Here is a 26,582-nt window from a genome sequence, read left to right as displayed (position 1 = left end):
GCAGCAATTATCATATTCAGCGGCGCACTTTAATATCTTATTTATAGATGTATCTATCTATAATTTGCTTTAATTAAGTTGCATTGATTTTAATGGCAGAAGTAGTCCTCAAAGAGGAGTCTAATGTTCTATGAGCCCATTGGTGCTTCTTTACCATTGTTTGGATATAAGACAGCACCTTTAATACTTCTTTTTGATATTCTTAGTTGTGCTTTTCTTCTTGGCTGCAATGGAAAGCCAAGATGATGTTCCACAGGACCTCTTAAAACCACCTCCACCGCTGAAGAGAAAGAGCACTTTCAACTTCCCTGTTACAAACTTGTTTGTTACAAACAAACTTATTCCCAAGAATAAGGAAGGAAGCAGTATCTTCCCAGCAGATCCTGAGACACCTTGTTGTTCTGTTCCTGCTCCATTTTACAGATATCTCAGGACTATAATTGTCAGAGGTTCTCAAATCATGGTCCAATGTCTTCAAGTTTGTTTTGGGTAGCGTGGCAAATGAACTTTTTTATGTTTGTGTAAACAGAAAATACAGGTTAAATAATTTGGAAAGGTGAATCAATGGATGGCTATAGATGCCTGTTCATGGCCCAGTCACCAAGTCATGACCTTGCAGTCTCCTAAAGTTCTGCTTTCTGGGCTCAGTCCCAGGGAATGTTGTGCTTTCTTTTTGTTAAGCACACACTTACTTTAAGCATTTTATACTAATCTGGTTTTGAGATTATTCCAAAGAACACTTGATGCTATTAGAACCGTGACTGAGTTGGTCAAAAAACGTCTTGAAGAACAAAAGCAAGGTGTTGCTCACTAGGAGAGTCACACAGCCTTGGCTTCTGCTGGGTGCCAGCACATACCCTGGCCATGATTCAGGAAAGCATGCTAAATACTGAGGGGGGTTTTGTTTTAATTTCAACAGCATCTGATTCCTCTTGGAGGTATTCCCAAAGCTAACATACACCTGCATCTCTCGGTGCCTCTATCTCCTTTTTGAGTAAAACTACACAGGAAAAACATTTATCTCTCTGTATCCTGAACATGTCTTCACACATTTGAATACAGTATTCCAGTGATGACGATTTTGGCATCTTCATCTCTTAAGTAAATCTGTAAGATATTACTGGTTCATATCAACTGAGACTATCTCAGAGACTACCAAGGTAGCTTTATAACATTACTTATGCAGATCTTAATATATCATTCCCTGTTAGTATGTTTTTTTTCAAGTGAAAAGTAAGCGTTGGCTTTTTAAATCACTGCCTTTTGGAAAATATCAGCACTAATTTTATAAGAATTATTCATGTTAAAATGCAAGGGCATGATCTCAAAGAAAAAGCACCAAAGTAGCTATGCAAGTACATTTTCAGTTTCTGGTCATCATTTTTCATTCACTGATTATCGCTTAAGTGTTGATTAATAGTTATGTTCATGCTGCTAGAATGCATTTCTCTTGGATGAGAAAAACACCCTTGTCCAAAGGAAAAAAGAGATAGTAATCAAACCAACCTTCCTCTTCCCTATAAGAAACACAGACACACACTCCAGAGTCACTGATGATCTTGGTTTTGCTGTTGAATAGGTTTGAAGATTTTCACTTAGAAAATCAGCTGTATGCAATCAGAACACCACTTGGTTGGTCCGATTGCAAGGCAATTAAATGCTCCCCTTCTGCCTGTCTCTCTCTACAGATATATACATATACATACACATGCTCACACATAAATGTACATACTCAGAGTCACTTGTCCCTTCTCCCTATGCAATGAACACCAGGAACACCGAAAACAGCAGTGTTCCATGGTGGAATTAAGCAGGGCTGATTATCTCAGGATTTACTTTTCCTCCTCAGTAATGCCCTACCTCTTGTTCAAGGAGGTGAAACTAATGGTTTAGATTTAGAGGGAGCAGAAAATTCTTTATAAAGGCAATAGACTGAGGGAAATACAAACACAGATGGGAACTTTAAAAGGGAAACAGGCTGTTCCCATAACAGTTTAAAAACATGGCAATTGCCTTAGTTTTGTAGAAAACAAGTCTCAGCATTTGCTGTATCTTGCAACACTAAAGAGAGAGAAAACAGCAAAGATGGAGGTGAAGCCAGAACTGCAAAGTGTTTTACACAGTCCCACAAAGACAATAGTCTGCTTTCTGAACCCTCGCTCTGTGATCCCCCAATCCCTGGTGCTGGAGAACTACGGTTTCCTTTGACCAAGCAAAATGAGATAATTTCCTGGCCTGTGTCCGTCTCCGTGGGTGGCTTCCTTTTCCATTAGTTGTATAATATGTTTTGGTTAATTCTATCTCTTAATTGTCTTTAATGAGCACCAGATTTGCAACACCCTCACTTGCAAACCTATTCTCAAATTAGAGGCAAACAGAAGTTTTCCTTGAGTTGAGAGAAAATCTTAAAAGCAGCAAAACAAAAAACCCACAGCACCCATCAGCATTGATTCTTTCGTACTACAAGGAGGCATTTCAATTGCCCTTCTCCTGAACCAAGCCAAAGTAATTAATCTCTTCCCAGCCACTAAAGAGAATAACTTAACCTGTCACAGAGATACACTTGTGATGCAATATACAGCGTACTAATTCATATGTGTGGATACCTTTCTAAAGCAGGTCTCCTTTAGCTGTTCTACAATACTGTGTGTAATTCCTCTCCCTCCATGAAACCAGTCCCCTGCTTTACCCTGTTTGAAACTAAGCTGCTTCTTGTTCCTCCCAGTCTGGCATTCTTTGCTTCTCTTCTCACTGTAATTAGTTTACAAGACTACTTATCCAGATGATTACTGCTTTTAAATGACAGTCGTCTTTTCTTTTACTCCAGTTCATTGTTGTGTATCATTTTGTCTTGCTATCTGAATACCCAGTTCTCTGAAGCATTTTCTCATTATGTTATCTCCTGATATAAGGCATTTTGAAATACTTCATGAGAGACATTGTATGGAGTGAATTGAATTGAATTTTCTCTCAAAGTCAGGCTTTCAGCATCTTTCTCTAGCTAAGTCAGCAGAGTTCTTGGCACCAATGCCAGGGTGTAATGGCCATGCTCTGCAGCTCAGCTGTGAGCTTGTGTTCTTTTTAGGGAAAATGAAATGACAGTGTCAGTACCTGGAAAGCAAACAGAGGACAGATCAATATTTCCATTTAAGATGAGGATGGCAAAATGAAAATGTTTGGTGTATTTTTGAGTGTTTTAATGCACACATTGAGATAACGCTATTTTGCTGTGTCTGCCTGCATCTGGTGCTGGTGCTGAATGTGTACGCAGGGGGTATATGCATGTGTATGTCAGAGAAGAAAAGAGGGAGGGGAGGGGGAAATAGCAGGGCATGGAACTAAATTGCAGAGCAAGTAGTGGAAATAGACAGTGAAAAGCTTCCTGCAGGCAGGCGGCTTCACAGGGGAGAGCAAGCCTTTCATTGTCTATAAAATCATGCCTTGCTGGAGGTCCTCAAGAGTAGAAGGGGTAGCACCTAGAGGCACTAAATCTCTCACTGTTGTATTATTGCATTCTATGCACTTAGCTACTGTACCAACCAGCACACTGCTTCAAGAAAAGAAAAGGAGGAAGAAGGGGGAAAATGACCAGAGGGAAGAAGAGGAAGATGGCAGTAAAATTGGAAAACAACCCCCTGCCACAGCTCTCCCCAAGAATACTTCACATCAAAGAAAAGCTGCAGAGTAAATCGTCACGGAGTTAAAAGTTAACTTCAACTCCTTCCATTGTGATTTGACACCACTATGGAACAGTACTCCTAGAATTTGAATGGTTAGTCTGTAGCACAGGGTATTAAATCCACCTTAATCCTGTTAAACACAGATGCCAATAAAGAGAGGTGCTCTCTCAATGGCATCGTGACAAAAGCTCTCCACACTGCAAATTCAATATGATTAACAAAAAAAAAACAAACAAACAAAAAAACCCACCAAAAAACAAAAAACAAACAACAACAACAAAAAAAAAAAACCCAAAAACCCCAACCAAAAACAACCATCAAAAAACCAACAAACCCAAAACCCCTTCCCAAACCTGGATTAATACTGAGCAAACAACATCAGCAGAAGCAGGCTTAGAGACAGGAATTGCTTTCCATATGCTATGGCATGAGGTTCCTCCGGATCTTCAGATACCAGTCTGCAAATGTTACAGACATTGTTTCTCCTGCTTGCAACTGCTGTTGGGTGGTGACCTTCTTTGCTTGCTGATACCAATTTAGCAGTTGGTACAGTTTTTCTGTGATTTGGTACTGTCTGTTGTTTGCTGGTACCAGATGGATACCAGATGGGTAACTGTGGGCAATGGTTCCTCTGTGTTCCAATCCCAAAAATCACTGCCTATAGGGTCAGTCTTGTCAGTTGACTCCAAAGTGGCACTTCAAAGCAGCATTCTGAAAAACCTCAACATCTGTTCCTTACTCCTAATGACCTTAAAAAAATGTTGCAGACATACTTTCCTTTAGCCAGGAGTTACTGTGCATCTGCAGGAAAAATACAACCTTACAGATGCTCACAGCCATCAAACTCACTCTTGCTAATGGCAGCTCCAGGAGCCACCACCTCAACTCTGAAAGTCAGCACCGAATGTGAAGTATAATCAATATTTTTTTTTTCCATGGTAGCTCCAAAATGTAGGAGTTCAGAGATATTTCAAGGCATTTTTCAAAGAAGTACTTTCAGTAGTGAAGTGAAAGAACAAGAAAAAATAAAAAAAGTGGCTTTGAAAGGTAGCAGTGATACCTGAGGGCTAAGTTTAAAGCATGGAGGGAAAGCAAGAAAAGATAAAGTGATGGAAGAGTTCTGTTAACCATTAATTTCTGATTGGTCTTTTAAAATGTTGACCTAGTTGTCAAACAATAGACAGGAGCTGAAAGGTCAGTTAATGGAGTTGAATATTGCCGATTGCAGTTACCTCCTGTGTTATTCCATTAAACTGCTTTTGTTTCTAAGACCAGAAAAAAAGTTCATTTAGGACAGTATGCAAGTATTTTGGTAAATTCCCTTCATGTGCTAGAGCAGAATGCTGTCTGCAGAAAAATATAGCTGACATCAAAGCATGTTCCCCACCCCCTGTCTTGCTTCATGGAGAAGTTATGATAAACAGGTTATGTGTTCCCTAAGGTTACCATGGAAACTCATTCTTTTCAGGCCATCATTTGCAAAGGTAAAATTTGCATTAAAATGTGATGGAATTTGATTTTGTGCATGTGTGTGTGATACTTAAGTGGGGTCATGCTACCGCGCAGTATAGCTGTTATTTCAAACCCAGGAGCATACGCTTAAGAGAGAGATCTATTAATCCGTGTGAACACCTCAGTGACCAAATTACAGTTTAATTGCTAACTTGACAAGTATCTTCCTAGAAAATTAAGAGAAATACATTAAAAATTAGCTTCAAACGCAAATGTAAATGTTCATACTGATCCACTGGTGGGTATCACTAGGTAGCATTTTGCTAAATTCCTCTATAATCATTGCACAGAAGAGAGTGAATTTACATTGTCAGAATGACTTTGTTTTGATGATGGAAGACCACTGATGGAAGGCACAGGCAAGTATTTAAAATTGTAAGTTTTTTTCTTATCTTGAGGAATTTATCATCAAATTATGACCTATAGAATATAATTTAATATAACCATGTTTACTGCATTACAAGAAACTCTTGAATCCAAATGACTCCCTTCATTTTGAGTCACATAGTAACTTCAAACTTTCACTCTAGGTATCTGCTACTCTGACTTTTCTTGGAATAGCTGATGGTGGAAAGCATAACGTGATCCAGGCTTCCCTAGGGTCCAGGTTCCTTCAGAGATACTGCCATTGTTTGTTGTCACGTGCAGCACTGGCATTCCTAACACAGAAGGGCATTATTTGCAATCATAATATTGACAATCATTATTCCAGCCTAGCAAGAAAATGGAAGAATAGACTAATCTAGAAAGATCTTATAATTGGTGACCAGACTGCATTGCAGAGGAGATACCAGTCCTGCTGCTCAGTTGTATGCATTCACAACTTACATGCTAAATTTGATATGCTGCTTTATGAAATCTATGCTACTCTGGGTTATTCACATATCATCTGTCCTGAGCAGCAGGACACCCTTGGAGGCAGCAGGGTCAGAACTCTTGTTTCTGCTTGCAAGGCAGACCTTCCAATATCACCTGGAGTACAGCAGACTCAATAACTCCTATCATACAGGAGTTACAACACACCGTTCAGCTGGAATGATGCCACTTAATATTGGGCAACATGACATTTAACACAACAGTCAGGCCATTTGATGAGGAAAAAGCAGCAAAAACATAGGCAGGAGTATGTGCTGTGCTTGCTTTCTTAGAGTTTAGCGTCAAAAACACTTGTTTAACATAGAAACCCCCTTGATTACCACTTGTTTAACATAGGAACCCCCTTGTGTCTCAGAAATGCACCAAGAAAATCAAATCAAAATCAACCCTTCAGATTAGGCTGCATGGTGTCATTCTGCATTGGGAAATTTCTGCTTAAAAATTCAATTTACTAAACCAAGCAATAAACTAAAGAAGTTTTAAAAAAACAAATGCAAACAAAGATTAAATTGATTACTAACTTTTGCAGAACTTCTCAAAACTCAGCACATTTGATAGGAAGAATGTGTTCCAGTCAGATTCTGTACAGAGCAAGAAGGAAGATACTAGTGGCTCCCTTTCCCAGTGTTTTTTAACAGCCAGACTTAGAGCTGAACATTGAAGAGAGTTGGCCATGAGCAGAACAGTCAAAGTTATGTTCAGCACCAGCCTTACGGGGTAAATGCAGTTCTCTTTTTCCATATTTTGTACTTTATTTTAATGCAGTCTTGCTATTAGATTAGCATCTGCACTACAGACCTTAGACTGGGAACTAATAAAGTTATCCACCCAATCTCTCCATGTCTGAGTCACTGACTTTCTTTTTCATTTTAAATAATTATAGCAATGTTGCCTGTTTGTTGAGAAAAATAGGGCCTTTATATATTCACAGATAATTGTGAACACCCAACACCAGTGATACATTCTAATTACTTTTCACACCTTGGCTGTGAAAAAATCTTGAGCTTTTTAGTGTTTTTCTAACTGCAAGACAACAATGTAGCCAGAGCACTGACACCTGACTGCTGAAGCTGCACCTAGGATGGAATTTAACGAGCAGCTCTGCTAATGCATTTCGCAGTGAGGAACTTCAGCAAAACTCAAGAAGACCCAAGGCCTCCACCTCAGATCTTGCGCTGCAGGAATAAGAAGTGCTGCACTATTATACAACAGAAGAACTCAGTCCAGAAATCAAAAGTAATGAAAAGTCCATTATTTCAGTTGGCTTCTATCACATACTTAACTATAACAAATACAAGATCTGGGCTCTCTAACAGCCTCAATGACATAGTTGTATTACTTGAACCAGCTTCTTTTAAGCTCAACCCTTGACCCCCAAGTTCTGCACACACTGGGCAATCATTGCTGTTTGCCTCACTGAGGTCATTCTGTTTTCCGTGATGTTAAATGGACAAATTTTGCAGTCCTTTCTCCAAACCACTCTCTGGTTTAGCAGGATATTATCCCCAGCAGGCAGAGCTGGACAGTGACCAGCATCTTCAGGACTGGGGGTGCTGTCTGGGACAACAGAGCCAGGCAACTCTTTGGATCATAGGTATGTTTCAGGGAGGAGATTTCTTTTTAATCAGCAACACTGAACATGAACATGACCCAGGGAAATTAAGTTGTAAGAATTGAAAAAGAAGTCAACCATGTCAGCATCTATTTGACAAATGCACCGGATACCTGGTAGTAAAGGCCAAAGCTTGTGCCTGAAGGGGATCAGGTTTGAGGCCTGATCCAATAAATAGCTAAGTGCATGCTTAGCTTCAGACATGAATTTCAGTGGCATAACAGATTTGTCTTGTGATTAAAAAATGAGTGTTGTAACTGGGGCCCCTTCCAGAAGTTGAAGGGCCTCTTACTAATGGCCTGAGGAAGAGGAGGTCAATTTAAAAGGAAGCCTACTTTCCCCCCTCCCTGGTAGTCCGACCCAGGAGCAGCTGTATTTGATTCTATTGGTGTATGGGGCATTGAGCTGCTGGGGGCCAGGACCAAGCTGTCACAGAGCAGTATCACTGAGGCTAAGTAAGGGAGGGAAAGCTCAGGGTGCAAAGTACTGGCTATGGCAGCCCCATGTGAGAAGGCTCAGTGTTAAAATCTCAGTCCTCTCGCAGCTTCCCCACGTGACGTTGGCCTGAGATTTGGCAGAGTGCGCACGAGCTCAGGGAAAGTGGCCACACAGTCCCCTGTCTACAGAGTTACCAACAAGGAGACAGAAACTTGCTGAAGCCTATACTGGCAGGAGCTTGCCAAAACCAAAGCAAACTGCAAAGACCCAGCTATTATTGCGAACTGCAGTCAAACCAGATTACAGCTAGCTCCAAAAAGGCTATTTGTGCCCATTTTCCCTGCCCCACATAATAAAAAGCCAACAGATGAAAGCTGCAGAGCTGTGGGCTATATGCTCAAACACAGTAACTGTTCAGCATACTAAACTGCGTGGATTACCTGCTCACAGACTCCCCTCATCAGTATAATTATCAGTTAGAGATTTGTTTCTTGCCTCCCTTAACATATTGGCAAATTAGGCAAAATGTATATAATGGAAAACCTCTAGGGCCCTCCATATCATATCAAGTTGATCCATGGCAGCTGTCATGATCTCTGCAAATCCCCACTCAAATCCTCCATTTGGGCAACATCAGAAGAACCTGTCCTAACTGCAAGGGACATGATTACTGGCACATTTGGAATCTCTCAGTACCGTGAGCCTGCAAAGACAGCCACAGCCTGGCAGCACTGCATGTTTTTGTCTGATTTCTTTCAGCAACTTGTATGAAATAAGAGAAATGCTTAATGTTTGTCTTCCTCAGAATCACTTCCCCCTGCAATGAAAAACAACAAAACCCAGCTGTCTGCAGAGGCACCTTGTGGAATAGATGGCATGATGAATTTCTGGAATTCACATAATACTGCAGGGTATAAACAGTACCAATGAGCTTTGATAAGATGACATATGGTACCAGAACTGCTTCTCCTGGTAAATGAGAGCATGTACAAAGTGTATGCATGAAGACATGAGCATTTCAGACTCCCCTCTGGTTCAGATAATCTGCACCAAATCTAACCTTTGTATAAGTAGGAATGATTCCAAACAAGTTATAGAAGTCACTCTTTATTACTAGTATTAATGGAATTGAGTTTGGCTCTCCTTGCATGTGCCATTTGGAATAGTTTTAGTTTTCACATGAGGTTTGGCGGGGATTTCTCCCAAATAATTTCCCCCCAAAACTACCCCTAAAAGCTGGCCTGTAAATTTCAAAATCACTCTGCTTCGTTAGAACAGCTCTGTGCAATACATCCCAATCTGAAAGCTTCATTAATCAGAGATAATTTGGAACCATAAAGAGTTCTTGATCAGTAAGTTAATCATACATTCTAACAAAATGTTTTGAGTACTCTCTTAATTAGTATTCTAACAACAAATACTTCCAATATGTATTTTTCAAAGCAGCTATACTTTAAATATGTTATTGTATTTTTCTTCTTTTCTTTTTATTTCATGTTTTCTACTAATAGTCTGTGGACTCAGAAAGCCTGGAATTTGCATCAGTTTCTGTTATATGGTTTCACATAAAATTGTCAGCTTCTCCCATTGCGCTAGAAGACAGGAATGTTACTATTCTAGAAGTTGGAATTCTGGTTTCTAACCATAGTCCAACACAAACGTTTGTGTGTTTTAGGAACCTAACCTATTTGAAATGCAACATCCTGAACATGGAATTAATTGATCATGAAAAGTACAAACAGCTCCTTATTCATCCTGAAGGAAGCGCAGAACCCTTTGACACATTATGGAAAAATAATGCAGTTATTAATGCTCCTTTCTTTGTTCTCGTTGATTTTTAGGCTTGGAATCCTGCCAGGCACACAATAAAGTACGTGGCCTTTAACACACACAAGCATGATTCTTTTTTCTTACTCTCAACCGGGAACTGACAAAACTCAGTACATTACAGTTTATTTCAATTGATATGTTCACAGCCAGGATTCAGAGACAGGTTTTCTTGTATCTTTAGGTTATTTACAAGCTTGCAAATCCTATCTGCAAATAAGGAAATGGCTTTTAGAAACAGTTAACCCAAGGTTCTCTATGGTGAAGCTGCTGTGGTCACTAACAGGTGAAGAACTATTTGCAATGAGGCTGGCGTTACATGTAGTCCTTGAATGTACATTAGAAAGATAAAGTTTCAAGGATTTACTACCATCCTGTAGGAAAGAATTGATGTTTTAAGTAACTGGATTTGTACAAAGTCTGTAAGACAATCCAAGTAAATCCTCAAATAGATGATTAATTCCTCATTATTTAAATGCCCTTAAATACAAGTGCAGATGCTAACTGCATGGCTTTCTCTTGACAGCTCCTTAGCTATTTCTCATGATCTGCTATTAGGCTGTGACTCTAAAGCCCTGAAAACGACTGCCTGTGAAAAACCCCTCCAGCTCCTAGAAAGACTAAGCTCTTGCAGCTTATTCTGACACAGTTCTTTCAGAGTCTGACTGATACTGCAGCTATGATAATAGTACACAAACATCTGCCTCACTTGAGAGACCCGGATTAGGTTTTTATGGGGTATCTTCATGAGTGCTTTGAATGTCTGATGTCCCACTAAGACATGAGCATGTATGCACATGCCTAAACCCTTTTTAGAGCTGATACATCCCAATATTCCCCAGCTGTCAGAAAATTTTAGGGTAATCTCATTTTACACTGACAACAAAAGGCATTCATTTTCCTAGACAATATTTATACTTATTATCAGCCTGTCCGTTGACTAAATAGCTGAGGTTTACTTTAAGCCTTGTGATCCACCATACAGAATTTGGTTTATCATTTATCCTAGTTATAAACCTGAAAAGAGGGGGTGGGTGATTGTGGGGAGAAAGTCCAAAGGATGAAAAACTTGACAACAAACCAAAGCACAATGGAATTGGAAAATAATTTTAAAGGGTCTGGCTCTATAGCAGAGGGAGTGCTATATACATTTGTCTGTTTATGGAGACACACTAAACTGAATTATTCAGTTTCTTACAAAAAGGAAAGGAATAGACTGTGGGGAAGAGAAAGCAGAATGAAGGCGCAAGAGAGCAAAAAATTCATACAGCAACAGATGAGAAGAACAGAGGAGAATTGGAAAATGGATGCAGGGGGGAGGAATGGATGATGAGAGAATAGCAGGCCTATTTAAAATGAATTTTTGACCTTATTTTTAAAACATTTATGGATCCCAATTGCCTGTCATGAGATCATTTTCCCTTACAATGCTAGCTTTTCAGTCGGCTCTGCACTTTAACTTGATTTATCCCACTTAAAAAAAGTAGATTGTTAGAAATACCCCTTCTATTAGAAATTCTGTCCCATTACAGTGTCGGCTAAAGGCCACTTGTCAATGTCAGCTTTATCAGAGAGAAATCTGCTTCATGAGTTCCCAAATACTATTTTGGAGGACAAGACCCAGGGTCCATTTTTGAGGCTGCTGATTTGCGATGGGATAGTGTCTTCTCAAATTATCCTCTGCTTTTCCCAACTTATCTGCATGTTTCATGAGATGGTGGGAAGTGATTACAGCAGCTGCTGTACATTAGAAAGACATCTCATAGGAAAGTTGGCTTAGGTAAAACAGTTGAGTGAGAAAAGTAAGGAAAGGACTAACTGAGTCTTAAAAATACAAAGACCCAGCATCTCTTTTCCAGCTGCAGCTTCCCTGGTGCCATAACCTCATGAGGGAAGAAAGAAAACTTCTACCAGAAGGTTTTCCTCCTCCTCAGCTGTCTGTTGTCTCTCTAAAGAAAGACTTGACATCCTGAAGATTAGAGGAAGTTTTTATTTATTCGCAATTATGCAATTAGTCATCAGCATAACTCTTCACTGATAGGTAAAGGTGGAAAAAGTCAGCTGTTGTTCAACCTGTTTTACCACAGGACTGCTGAGGGTCAGCTGCCTGAGGTGGGAATGATGGCATTGCTTAAAAGCTACCTTGAGGTAGCGTTCTAGCAAGATGCTTGGAGACTTTTTTTTTTCTTTTTAATGTTTTGATTCTACTTTTGTTCCTTCTTTTCTGTCTCTGTAGATTGTAACATAGGTATTTTAAGGGTAAAACTACACACAGAAGCAGAATTTCCAGCCATGAGTCAAAAGACAGCAAGCTGTGGCTGCAGTATTTTCCAGACTAAAAGACAGTGCCTATGAAAGCACAGCTGGATGGATCAATGAATGATATTGTTGCAATGAAGAGACCAGAAGTCTTTGAAGTTTATAAACTACTTCAACAAGAAGAACTGTTGCAGCAACAAATTTCAGAGTACTAAAGCCCTCAAGGTAAACTGGTTTTTGAGCAGACTGCCATTCCTCATAACAAAACTGTTTACAAATATTCTGCACTGGAAGGACAAAAAGCAATAATCCTGGTGCCACTATTATGAATCATCTAATGATTAAGGTACTTTAAGCACCCTTTCAGGTGCTTTGATTAAGGACAACATGCCTCACGGGAAAAGCAAAGCTTTGGAAATTAGTAATCTCCGGGCATTATACCTAACAGGAAAGGCTTATAGAGGATTACCTAGAAGAAACCTTTGTGAATCTTGTGAAACGACACTGGATCATAAATCTCAACTTCATCTGAGCATTAATAAAGTTTTATCAGTTTCAGATAAGAAGTACCAGACTGCTGAGGAGGTAGCACTGACCCAGTCTGAGTCCTGTGAGGACACTTATCACAACACAGAATTTCAACAGGAAGACACATTTGATGCATATTCTTATTTTAGTTTACAAAAGCAATTCAGAAGAATAATGGCAGGTACATCGACTCACAAATTTGGGTCACAAAATTTGAGGCAGTGGATTAAAGTCAACTGCTTTAAGGAAAGAATTATTTTGCTGAAGATGACACTTTTGGTAATTGAATCAGAATAATATATACAACAACAGTTTTGGAGTTAATGAACAAATATATAAGATAATTTATATAAAAACACCCCTTTCAACTCTGCATCTCTCTGTGATTCAATAAAGTCTACTCTTGCATAGCATTTTTTATACTACAGCAGTCATTGTTGATTTCACTTCAGCATTCACACTGATAGTTTGGAGACATTAAAACTAATGTTAGTTCAAACTTCAGAGGTATATAGATTCTTAAGATTTTTACATAATTCTGTCTTTTTTTAATTAAAATTTTGAATTTAGCATAAATTGCATTTTATCAAAACTACATTTTTAAATGCTGGTTAATTATAATTACTTCTAAAGAAACAGAGTCCAAGTTCAAAACTTGCTCAGGCAGAGCTCTTGAGTACCCATAGACTATGGCTGTTGCATTTATTTAACACATTGAAAAATGTGGCACTGTTGATTTAATCTCTGGTTTTTCTATAGATTATACTACTACTCTGCAGTAGTGGGGTAGATAATATGTCTCTGTGTAGTGTGAGGCCTAAATGTAAAACAGGGAACACACCACGCCTGTAATAGTTCTATAGTGTTCATAGTACATTTTAAGAAATTTGATGCAGGGGAGCAAATTTTTACATTTTTCACTTTATAAAAGTTACAAATGCTGTAATGAGGCCAGATTGCGACTGTCCCATGTGGAGAAGGAAGGGTAGGACAGACGTGCCTCTATTTCCTCCCTCTCACTTTGCAGCTAAGCACAGTGAGAGGCTGCTCTTCTAATGCTCTTGTTAACCCAGAGAATCACTGGATAATAAATCCATCTGAAAAGCCTTGATGCTACCACACATGACAAAGTTTGGCAGTGACTCTCTGTCTCAGGCTTAAGGGAGGAAACCTGGGCCTAAATTAGACACAGTGAATGGACGAGTTAATTTCAGCCAAGTTCTCATTATTAACATTTTCTCTTAACCAAAGACACAACACTTCCTTGGCACGTTGTCTCTTTGTTGGGCTGGCATTAGGGATTTCTCCATTTCTATGAAGTCCCTAAATTCATGTGAAACTGATAGAGGATTTCTGGAAAACACAAACAAATCGGCACTTTCTGCTAACTCTGAGTGTTGCCAAAGCACTCAGGATCCCGCTGTGGACCTACCCAGCGCTGGTCGTAGTCGGGCAGCGGCGCCCTTCCCTCGTCGTCCTCGTAGAAAGGCAGGCCCTCGCGCCGGGCCTGCTGGTACTCCTGCCGCAGCCTCTGGATGCGGTCAGCGCTCCCGCCACCTGTGCAGCCACTGAGGAGGGAAAAAAAAGCTAAATGAAACTCTTATCAACACACACATCTGACACCAGGTACACACAGAGAATTGCCAGACCCGAGACAAAGGGACTGTGTTTGATTTTCCTGATTTGCATAGTTCCCACTGGCCCATATCAGCCTTATTTTTGCTTTCTTATATTGACAAAGCTGCTAATTGTGAACTTGATTCTTGTTTTTAAAAAAGGCTGTCCCTGTCCAAAGAACTTAGTAATTCCAGTACAAGACAAGAGACAACAGATGGATGCAGACAGATGGGGGAGCACAAGAAAACTTTTAACATTCCTGTGAGCAGCTATAAATGACTATCATATTTTAATAATAATGATGATGATGATGATAAGCTGACAAAAAATGTTTTCTTTTGCTCCCATGCTAAATGTGGAATTTCCCTAAAATTACATATGTTCTAGGTAAAGAATAAACTATTATTCACAGAGAAGCACAGAAAAGTTTTGTCTCATAAAAAAACCACAAACTCCCTCCCAATTATAAAAAGAACTCAAACATCAACCATGAAAATCCGGGGTAGGCACGAGAGATGGGAAAGCACACTATTAAATCTTGACGCTACAGTTTTAAAGTGGTAATTAAACAGTAATTCACTTAGTAATCCACAAAGACTCACTTATATGCAGAACCGCATACACTGCAAACTGCTCTGGTAAATCCAGCGGAGATGCTTAGTTTATCAAGTTAAACACATGCCTTTCTGTGGGTTTTGACCCTAGTGAGCCTTCTAAAACCTTACAGCTGGGCTTGTACAACTGTGGAAGCTCAAGCTATAAGCAAGAACTATTAAATAAAATCCTGAAAATGGCTAAGAATTCAAAAAACTTTGTTCATATTTAAAATGAAAAAAATCAAAAGTTTCCTGCAGATATTTTCAGCCCTGCTGTAGTCGGCACTGGGGTAAGTACCGAGTGCATGGCTAAGTAGCATTTACTGGCAATCACAGGGAATTATTAATTATAGAATTGATTTGTGGCTGCAAACCATTGTTTTTGCAGCACTTCACTGTATATTCTCTTAATCTATAACTGTAACTCTGCCTCACCATCAGTGGATTACAGAGATTTGCTCACATGAGCACAGACTCAGTGGAGCATCTTGCTACATCATGCTCCCCTATGAGTATGCCAGAATCTAGGGAAGCCCTTTCTAGGATTTGCATAGCAAACAGAATTTGGACAGCACACACAAAATACTGGACATTAACACATCAGTTCAATAATACTCACTTTCTAGTATGTATCAGCAATCTAGCCTGGTTGGAAATTAACAACCAATTAAGAGAAATTCCACATAGGCTGCAAATGCAACTGAATATGCAGTTAGGATTGGAAATGCTTACTTGCAGCATCAGTATGTTTCCATGAAAAATCAAATTACTTCTTTTCCTGAAGCCTAAGTTAGCCATCTACTCTATAAAGTCCCAGAGGTTTCAAGCTTCTCTGGCTGACTTACTGAAATCTTCCAGAGCACATGAGATTTTTCTCATGATCTGCCAAGACAGTGCAGAAAGCTTGCACAAACTCTGTGGACTACTGAGAGGAAAAAAGTATATTCCCTCTTCACCTTTATTCCTTCCATAGATAAATGCCCCTGTTCCTTGCATTAATTCTTGTCAAATAGTGGAGAACCATTTCCAGTGTGCAAAACACTGAAACTGAAGTCCAGCTAATGGGGACTATCACTTAGAACAGTGAAGCTTGGTCCATAGCTCATGAGCACTACAATACCTGTGAAATCCCCTCACATTACTTGTCAATAAATTGTTTAATGAGGGCTGCTAACATACAGATAAGGCCCCAATATTGTCCCTGTTGCTTTGTCAACAACATAGCCCAAAGCAGCACTAGTTAAGAGGCAAACATTGAAAAACAGGCAATAGGTCCAGTTTGATTCCAGCCAATCTGGTTTCCTGCAGCTCTCTGCAAACTGTACAGCACCTGTCACCAGTGGTCCAACCCACTTTCTACCACCAGGTAGAAATGTTTTTGGCTGAAGAGACAATCTGAAAATACCACACACATTGGGTTTCCCCCCCACTTTTTAAATTAAATCTGAGATTGATATCCTGCAAGCCAATCGGGAGCCTGTGCTCCACTGACTGTAGGTCTCCTGCAGGTGAACTTCCTTCTGCTCAAACCCTTTGAGCCAGCGAGTGGAAGTGGTGCTGCAGAGTTCAAGCTGATTATATATATTACAAGAGAGGGCCTGACAGATTTTGCTTTGGCAAACCTCTGCCACGCAGTATTAAACTACAAACCCTAACCATGAGAATGAGTAGGAACATTTAAATGAAAGATAGCAGCACATGGAAAGTTATCCATCTGGATTAGTGTGAAAACACAAGCATAATCTCTGTGGAAACAAGCAGCTCCGTGAAGTCTGATTTCCTGTGCCTCTCTCCTGTGGGTTCTCTCGTGTCTGATAACAGTTCACACTGCAGTGTTTCTCCCCAGCAAGAGCATTCATCTGGGCTCCTTTAGCCGGCTGCTTATTTGCACTTAGTGAAGCTTTGTGTTCCAGTATCTCCTGAACATCAAGTTGCCAGTCAAAAATGGCCAGCAGGTTCAGAATTTGTTAGAAAACTGAAGGGTACAGGTAGGCAGAGGGTTGGTCAGTACATCTGCTTCATATTTTCAGCATAAGTTAAAGCTCCACAATTTTTTTTTTCTCCACTGGTTTACAGCACAAATGTAAAATACATTGGCTTTTGAAAGAGCTGCATTCTAGCTTACCATGGAAGTTTTACCCACTCCTGAGTAAAGTGAGATAAATATGATGCCCTGTGCAATGCTCATGAAACAGCTCTGAATTTCAACTTGGCTCCTGACAATTATGTGAATATATGAACCACATTCAAACTCACCAGATGAATTCAATCAGCACTGTGCAAATATCGCATACATAATCTATTAGTTTACCCCAAAGAAACTGAAGCATTGAATTCAAACAGAATGAAGTCATCAGTAATAAAAAAAAGAAACTGATAAGGCAATATTAAAAAAAACCCAACACAATATTCCAAGATTTGCAGAGAAGATCATACATTGACTGTAAACTATTCTCCCATCTGCCTATAAATACATAATTAAAAAATATTGGTTTGATCAGATAGTGGTTCTCAGACAGGGAAACAGCAGATGAATACCAGTTCAAATGTTTCAGATGCATGACTATTTATACTGTAAAGGAACCTGAGCTTACAGAAGAAATATAGAAACAGTACTCCAATCAAAGTCAGTGTATATTAAGGACACTTACTGAAGCTTTTCAGCAAGCCTGATAAGTACAGCAGAGAGATTTCTTTTACAGTAGCTTTACATTTAATGCAGGGCTCTCTCCTTGAGGAGACATATATATTACAGTCCTCATCATATGTACAGTTTTGTGCACACTTGCTTCCCTGACATGGCTCTGGAGCTGCGCTACACATTCTTCAGAGAACCATGCAACCACACTTTTACCACTTCCCCCACCATCACACGTTCCCAGGATCAAAAATTTAATGTAATCACTGACTTCTCTGTGTCACAAGACTGTGAGAGAACTGTTCGCTCAGCATTTTCCAGTTGTTTTCAGAACAATTTCCTGAAATTGTGCTACATGTAAGGAGACTGATTCACAAGCAGCTGACATTGGGAAGTTCTAAAATAATGTCTATGTGTAGGAATGAATCTCTGAGAAACTTCAAAAAGAGTTGTGAAGAGTCAGGTGCTGATTTCAAACAATAGTAACAAACATGTCCAAAATCCCAAACCATAAACAAACTCAAGAGAAGTTCAACAGTTCTTCCAATAAGCTGCAAACACTGCAAGGTGGGTTTTTTTTTTTAAATAGAAAAAACCCAACAAACTTATGTGAACATTCAAAAGAGGAAAAAGCACATTCCTGTAGTCATCCTGCAGTTTTGATAAAGACAGTCCTTATTGGGAGAATAAGGACTTCTTCTGGCTTGGGAGAAGGAGAAAAGCAAGTCTGTGCTATTGTTTGAACCAACACGACCGTTCTAGTCCAGCTGCTGGGGCTGTACCACAACTGCATAAACAATGGCCAGAACTCACCCTCCCCTCCCTGTGCCTGCACCTGTCGGAAGCACCACACGGAGCCCACCTTGCCCACTGCGACTGCAAAGGGACAAAGGCTTCCAAACAGCCTCTCAACCAACACAGCTGGAACACACAGCCCAAGACAAAAGGGGAACCATTATGTAGGAGAGACTGAGCTTCCAGCTCTCTGACATGATGTAAAATATGACTGTGAAATTTTGCCCCATCGCCTCTGAAGAGAGAAATGAACAAGCACCATAGCAATAATATTATATATTCAATAGGACAGACTGGTTTTTTTTTCCAAAGAATTAAAACACCATAATCAGTATTTAATATGTATGGCTCAGGTTTTACACAGTAAAATATCCTCTGTGTTCTTCCTCTGGACTGCTAATCTGTATTTCCATCACTCAAGTTCAAATGCCATTTTTTAAATTAGTGACTTCTTACCGCAGCTTTCTTGATAACACAAAATTAAAAACAAGTGTTGCACATACAAAGTAAGATGAACCACTTAAAGCTATATATAAACATACATTTAAAGAGGCAATAAACATTTTGTTTCCAGTGGTTTTCTTAAACACATTAATATTGCACAGGGCTTTTTTGACAGCCACTTCTTTTAAACACTGATTTCACCCAGCTGACTGTCAGTCCCCTAAGCAAACAACTGGTGCTTCCAAGTTAAAATAAAACAAAACAAACAAACAAAGAAGAAGAAAAAGAAAAAGGAAAATTATCCTTTCAGAGAATCTTCCATGAACAAACAAATCCAAGACAAAACGTGATTCACAGACTTTAGAGAATGGACAATCTTCCATTCATGACCTGCTAAAAAACAAAACTGATTTTACATACTGAAAGGAACATAGTGGTCTACAAAGATACACAGTTTAAGGGTGTCCAACAGAGCATGTAAGAGTATCTTTCACTTAGGATAAAACTTCCATTTTGAAGTTATAACAAATAAATATTTGAGTAAGTTTCTCTTTCAATTCCAGCCCTTGCATTTCTACCCTGAAGTATTACATTCTTTATGAAGATATTTTTGCAATCTCAGTAGTAAGAAGGAATAAAAAGAATGGTGGGAAGTGATAAAAAGAAAATCAATGGTAAGAACATAATTCTACTGTAATTCAGCTTTCATCTTTGTGACCATCAAGAGAAAGAGATTTTAGAGAGAAATGAACAACTGTTGTTTTCATATGCACTTGAGTAAGGAAATGGTATTGCAAGGAAAGACTTGTCAGAAATGCCTTGCTGACATCACTGATGTTGCCTTGCAGGTTCAGGAACCACCTCTGATGTTCAGCCAAAGCCAGCCCGGGTTTTGGCTGCAGACACCTCACACTGAGGACCCAAGTTAAGGACATCTTTCTAGGAACTGGAACTGTGCATATGGCTTTATTGGTCTCCACAACACCTGCTTTCTTGCTGTGAGCAGGAACATACTTGATGTATGCACAACTACTGTCGTTCTCAATGGAGAGGGGCTTTATGAGGACACTTGATTTGGACACTTGTGCAAAGTGACTGGTAGGTAGACTTTGAGCCCTGTTCTACTTAGGCAGGACTGTCTAAGAAGGTTTGCATAGATGGACTGAGTGTGAGACAGCATTAGATGGATGTGTTTCTCTCTAGGTACATAAATACATATAAAGAATCATAAACTACAGAAAAACAAATTACACTAAAGAAGCCATTTACACTTAGTTCAACCTGTATATTGAAGTCCTAGAATCTTAATCTGTTTTACAATATTTTAAAAACTCATAACTGTGCTTCAGTGAAACATCCGCTGTCACCTTTCAATTCTTTAGGCGAACATAAAAGCAGTACAACCACTTCTGTCCAAAAGGTCAAAGCCTCCTAGGGCAGCACATGACCACCATTTGTCTGGAGGTAAATTGAGTCCTATTGACCCTGTAACATCACTACTGACCTCTTGACATTAGGAGCTTAGTGGAAAGAGAGAAGATGATATTCTCAGGTTCCTACAGACTTATTAGGAAGAAAGAAGGAAAGAGAACCTTGCATGATATGAATTAGCAATGTCATTAACCTTTTCTTTCCCCAAATAGCTCACAATATGTTTACAGAGACCTCAAAAGAACCATTTGAAGATTGAGACCAACAGATTTGTATCACTTTCAGTTTTTCCAAACTGTTTATAAAATATCTCTCAGTGGCTTGACACAAGGCAACCTTTTATGTTTCCCTTCCTTCACATGACATACAACACCTTTTCCTGTTTGTCATGGCAGACGGCCTAGACATTCAAATGAGCATCATCTTTTCAAACCAGCCACTTCTCATCTCCATTACTCTCCTTTATAACTTATAGTTGACTACAGGTGGCCAGGAATAACGGGAGGTATAGTATATTTTGTTGTTTTATGGAAACAAAACTGGCACACTGAGGTTTAACTTCACTGTAAGCAGATATGGTATATGCTACTCTAACAGAAACACATTATTTGCAATCAAGTAGAAAGGAAAGAGAAAAAGGCAGACATTTTCTTGTTTGTAGCCAGATTGTCATCTTTATTTCAAAGAAAGGTAATTTTTTTCCTTTTCTCTGCTCAGTGTATTGTGCCTCATCAAAGAAGGCAATCACCAGATTTTAACTAATAATAAAAAAAGATGCCTTTCCAGTTCAGGCTGGTTAATGGCAATGTCTGTTTCTGGCATGGGACCAGTTTACTGCTATCTTGTTGATGTGAGATGTGCACTTGTCTCTGAAGGGCTAGGAAAGCAGGGAGATTAGGGACTCGGCTGCTGACAACAACCAAACTCTCTATAAACAACACACAATGAAAATAATGAAAAACAGATTTTCCTGGTATTTTCAGTAGCCTCTAGACAATGCAAGAATTTCTGGTTTCTTCACTAAAGATGATATCAATTATGCCTTTTATCCATCATGCAGAAGTCACGTGTGAGGCATAATTGAAGGCCTTCTCTCCAAGGTAATTTCATCTGGATTTACGCGGCAAAGTACTTAAATTGCCTTTTTTGGCACTTTGTATTACAACACAGCATGGGAGGGGGTATTTTACTTTACTGATGTAAAGCAGCTGGCATATTTACAATAGATAGGTCACATCAACACAGAGCAGATTTTCAGCCCTCCAAACTCCATTTACAGCAGCTTTAACAATCCAACAAAGCAAATGTTGAATGCTAAACTCCAGTGTAGAAATGTAACTCTATTTCTTAAAGACTATCCTCTGCACTCCCTTGTGAGAGAAAAATTGAGGATCTAAGAATTCCCTCACAGTAGATGCCGCTGCCCATGTTCTAAAACATATTTTGTTGAAAATTTCAAAGTCCAGAGTAACCATCTATTGTCTCTCAGAAATTACTTCTCCAAGTTTCACACTAGAGACTGCATCATCTGCTCTTTGTTACACTGTGCCAATCTATGCCACTGGCAGAGTGGCAGCAACTAATTCTCTATGTGGTTTGCTTTTTTAATACCTGGCTTAGCTAGAGAGGAGGTAGACAACTCAACCTCAACTAAAAAACAAATTCTCTGTATCTGTAATTCTGTGACAGATATAACTTACATTTTAAAAATGAAAAATAGCTCACAACATGTACAAAGCATCAGGGTAAAGCACAGCTCTCAGAGCCAAAACATGTCCTTACTATGAAGTTGGATTTTTTGGGGGTATTTTTAATAAATGGTCACTACAAGGATAACATTAATCCAGTGTTAGGACTTTTACAGGAAAAAAAATACAAATGTAATTTATCATTTTAAACTGTCAGCCACATTTCTAACGCTTTCAAATCTGAAGCTTTCAGTGGCCTTTTGTCTTTCTGCCATGGCAGGAGTATCTTGGACAGCTGTAAGAGCTTTGTAAGCTATCTTTCTCAAAATCCATTAGCTAATTCAAGGAACCTAATTAGAGCTGCCATTTTGATGGAGCATATTGAATGCTCTGTATAAACTAGTAACACCATCAATGTTTATTAAAAATTGCAAGAACTAAAGCTCTCCATTCCATATAAATATTAATGGACAGATACACAATACTTATTGAAATATAGACAGCATTATGAGCATTGAAATACACACAGGTATACTTATAACCCCGTGTGATGCATTTATTCACAAAGGCTGAAGTACGGAAGCAAAACCTAGGGACAATTTTACACAAACTGTTGAAAATTGACCAGCTTCCATTTACACTATCCTTATGTGCATTAAGGGAAGCAAAGCACACTAAAGATGATTTGTTTCTTGTGTTTTTTCTGAGTAGTGTGCTGACAATTTGGAGTGCATTTTGAGCTTACCTCAAGAATGCACTCCAGCTGGAACCATTTTATAGCTCCTCTTAAACCAGCCACTCCAATCACTGTACTTTGTAGACATTTACACATACTCCAGTACTATATTGTTTAAGGGTATCCAAAGATTCAAAGGGAATTTGCTCTGTAGAGTTAAAACTGAAATTTTGCTGTAGACAGCAACAAAGTTGGTGAAAGGAGCCAGACATCTGGAGCAGTGCTTTCCTACTTTCTGCTGTGTAAAAGCCCAACCATAATGAAAAACCAGCTTGCAGACAATGATACAACCCATGAAATACTGACCATTCTAAGAACATATCAGGGACCTAATTAGGTTAGGCTGTACAAGCATATGCCTTTGGCTGCAGAAATAAAAAGTTTTCTGGCTACTTCACAGCTTTGTTTTTAACTTGATACTTCATAAATGGAACTGCAGAAAACCTCATATGTTACCATTTCAATCTGACGTTCGCTTTCATATGCATCTAACAGTGCCTGGGTTCTATTTATATGCACAACTAAATATACGTGCATAGAAAAATCATCAGATTTGCTACAGAAAGACAGCAGATGCTCTTATTAAGCCACTGGCACATGCAAGGTGAAGTGTGTAAGCCTTATACAGAAAGCATTTAACACTCCATCTACAAGCTAAGGAAAAGCAAAGACAACAAGTGAAGTTTTTTCTAGCTCATTTTGCTAGCTGTGAGCGCAAGGCACAGCAAAGCAGAAGCACTGCTGAGGGTGCTCGAATGACTCTTTTAACACACGGGGCTTCTTGCAGAGGGTATAATCCATATGCACTCTTCAGAACACCCTAACTCCAGTGCCATGATCTGAAGTTCACTTATTCAGAATATATACTAAAATGACACATGAAACATTTAACAGTTGTGCAAAAGAAACATGCGCACTATTGTAATAGTGCACGGGGCTAAAAACTGTACGACAATCTTACCATGGGGACAGCCCTGAAGGTAAATTCATTTTGGTTCTCTGATAGGGCAGTATTTCCAAACTACAGTTGAGACTTGAGCAGTTTCACAGGAACACACTCAAAAATCAAAACATCAGTTACCACTGACTTCTCTCTGGAATTATATATGGCAAATTTAGCTTGTGGTTATTGCTCAACAAAAACCCTGACAGATGCTGAAGTGATAGATGGATTTTTGCAAAGTTCTGCTGCCTCCAAGGCCACCCTATCTACCCTTCCAGCAGCCTCCCCCCTTGGGCACTTCCCTCAGTGCAGCTGGGTCTTGGGACCACTGTTGTTTAGTTTGCATTCACAGACTGGGGAGCACACATTCCTTCAACCCACTTCCATCACAAGCTCTGCATAAATAGAATTCAACTCTTTATAAGCCAAACTGCATTTTTGAGAAGTATTTCTGAACTTGGAGGCCTCAAGTTAGTAGTGCAACTTTATTGCTTTGCATTATGCAGGCAATGGAAGCTCCTGGGCTTACTGACATACATTGCTTTTCTAGCTCCTTCTTACAGCTGCAACTCCACTGCACTTCTGACAGGAAGTCAGAAGTCTTGCTTTTCCATTTGAAGAACAGAGGTTTTAAGACTGAAGGTAAGCCCTACTCCTTTTTAGTAATTGCTTTGAAAAATGCTAAATTCAAATGTAAAAAATTAAATAATGGAATCTTCAAACTCTAAAGAACCGTTTTTTGGCATACCTTGCCTGGGAAAGGAAGATGAAACCTATCTCTCTCTGTGTTTGGCTGGGAGTCCCAGAAATGCTGGAGCAAGTGTTCTGGTTCAGGTTCACCTCTGCCTCTACAGAATGATTCTCATATGCTTTCAACTGCCATGTTTAGAGACACACCTGACCAATCCTTTCCCAGCTGTTTTTTGTCTTGTTGCCTCAATTCTTTGTTCTCATCCTGATGCTTGGAACTCTTTCCCTTCCTTATCTTTCAGCCATGGATGCCAATTTCCTCCACCCCTTATTGGCTTCCCATACAAGCAAATCTCTGTCCCTCAGGCAGCTGTATATAGAAACACCTCCCCTGATGCACTAGGTCAGCATGTCTCCTTCCAGCACTCCTTGAGACCCATCTCCCAGAAGCACTTCCCAAAGCAGCTGCCAGTGAGGCAGGGGTGGCAGGAGGCATGGGACACCCAACAGCACCTCTTCCTTTTGGCACTGGTTCACATGAGCTGCTCATGTCTGACACACTAACAGAGCATCAAACCTGCAGTTCTGATACTTTACGTCTCTCTACTTTAAAGCATCCACAAATTGTCCACAACTATGGCCTGGCCCAGCACTCCCCTTTATTCTCCCCATCCTCTTGTTGCTCTCCTCTGCTCTGATTCTTGTCCTACCACCCCATGGCATTTTTAGGGCATTCAAAGCAGCTCATCCTTTTCCTCCCTGGATGGTGGTGTTAGGGCCTGGGAACACTGATCATCCCTGAACACCCTGTTTACCTCATCCTTCATTCCTGCAACAGGAGTCCATCTGGTCCCTGCAGCCAGAACCTGCTACTGGGAAAAACATGTATGGCTCTGGCAGCTCAGGACAAGTACTTTTGGTGAAGTTAGCAGCCAAGTTTCTATCATGTGTGTGGGAAGTACTCTAAATCTTACAACTTAGTCAAATTGTCACCGTTCAAGGGGTGGCAAAAGCCACAGTCTGGTATAAGACTAGGCTGTGTTTCCTTCCAAAATGAAAAGACCCCATTCCAGCATATGGAAAGACTACAGATTAGTGCTGGAAGAATATATGCTGCTGCTTTTTACTTTTTGCACAGACAAAACAACCCCTTGTCATCTTCTTCCAGCTACACCCCCGACCCCCCAAAAAAACCCAGCTGTTATCTGATTCCATAAAAATTCAGCTTCAGCACACCTCCTACATAGGCAGTTTCAACCCAAATGGATGAAGATTGGTTATCAACACGTGGAAATACAGTTTTCCAATGGAAGTCAGGCCAGCAGCTCCCCAGGCACAAGTGGCACAGCGTGTTTCCATGGCTGTCCCCCTCTCTGCTCCACAGGACTGCATTCTCCCTGGTCCAGCAGGCTGCTCCTGGCATCTGTGGGATGAGCACTCCTTAACAACAACCGTGACACCTTTGAGGGGACAGCCTGGTACACACACAGTACTCCTGCATGTGCTCCAGATTAAGCTGTAGTCAGCTTAATGAGAGACGTAATTGATGAGTGCTACTTCCTTCACTTGTCCATTAAGATAAGTACAGCACATGGACATTTCAACCCATCAAAGAAGAGAAAATGCATTAATTTTGGTTTTCTTAGAGCTGTTAATAAATCTGACACTGTCTGGCAGTTTTCTTCATTTCCTACCATTTGACAGATACTGCGATCACAAGTTACAGAAGATGTTTTTCCTCTGAAATTATCACTCTGGTAATACAAGCCAGAAGGAAACTTTATCAAGATACCAAGAAGCTGGGTATTGGTTTTATTTTTAACTTTATGTGGCTGGTTTGTGAATATCTCAATGTGATAAAAAAAAAAAATTCCATCCGGTACTATTAAAAATCATACACACACAGACACATTACAAATGGCTGTATTACAGCAAATAATCACACTGTGTATTTATCAGTAAAAGCCAGTATTCCTCTCATATAATCAGCCTGGCTCTACTTACACCCCTTTACTCTAAGAGCTCCTGCAACTGTTTTCTTCTTCTTTCTCACAAATTGACATTTGTATGGAATCAAGAAAAATCTTCCTTAATAATTTTTCATTACTAATGGCTTTTTTTGGTATGTGTATTTGAGAGGAGGGAAGGCAAAGGGCAGGAAAAAGGAGCTTTAAGTGCTCTGCAAATTATCCTCCTGAATCTGGGCCTCATAAATCCTATCAAATGTTATATTTCATCAATAGGCTGGAAAAGCTTTTTTCTCTGCAATGAT

At 39.7% G+C, this 26,582-nt stretch overlaps 1 protein-coding gene across 4 annotated transcripts in view; it reads right to left on the bottom strand.

Annotated features, from left to right (window-relative positions):
- Positions 1-26,582, bottom strand: part of PARD3B (par-3 family cell polarity regulator beta) — a 394,458-nt gene that overhangs the window by 37,149 nt on the left and 330,727 nt on the right. For all 4 annotated transcript variants that reach the window (XM_041472994.1, XM_041472995.1, XM_041472996.1 and 1 more), the window contains one exon: positions 14,165-14,300. In XM_041472994.1, the coding sequence (XP_041328928.1) occupies positions 14,165-14,300 (136 nt within the window). The remainder of the gene's footprint in view (positions 1-14,164; positions 14,301-26,582) is intronic.

Source organism: Pyrgilauda ruficollis, unplaced genomic scaffold (genome assembly GCF_017590135.1).
Source record: "Pyrgilauda ruficollis isolate IOZ18807 unplaced genomic scaffold, ASM1759013v1 scaffold3, whole genome shotgun sequence".
NCBI lineage: Eukaryota > Metazoa > Chordata > Aves > Passeriformes > Passeridae > Pyrgilauda > Pyrgilauda ruficollis.
The sequence above is the reverse complement of the archived record's forward strand: the minus strand, read 5'-3'. Positions and strand labels throughout refer to the sequence as shown.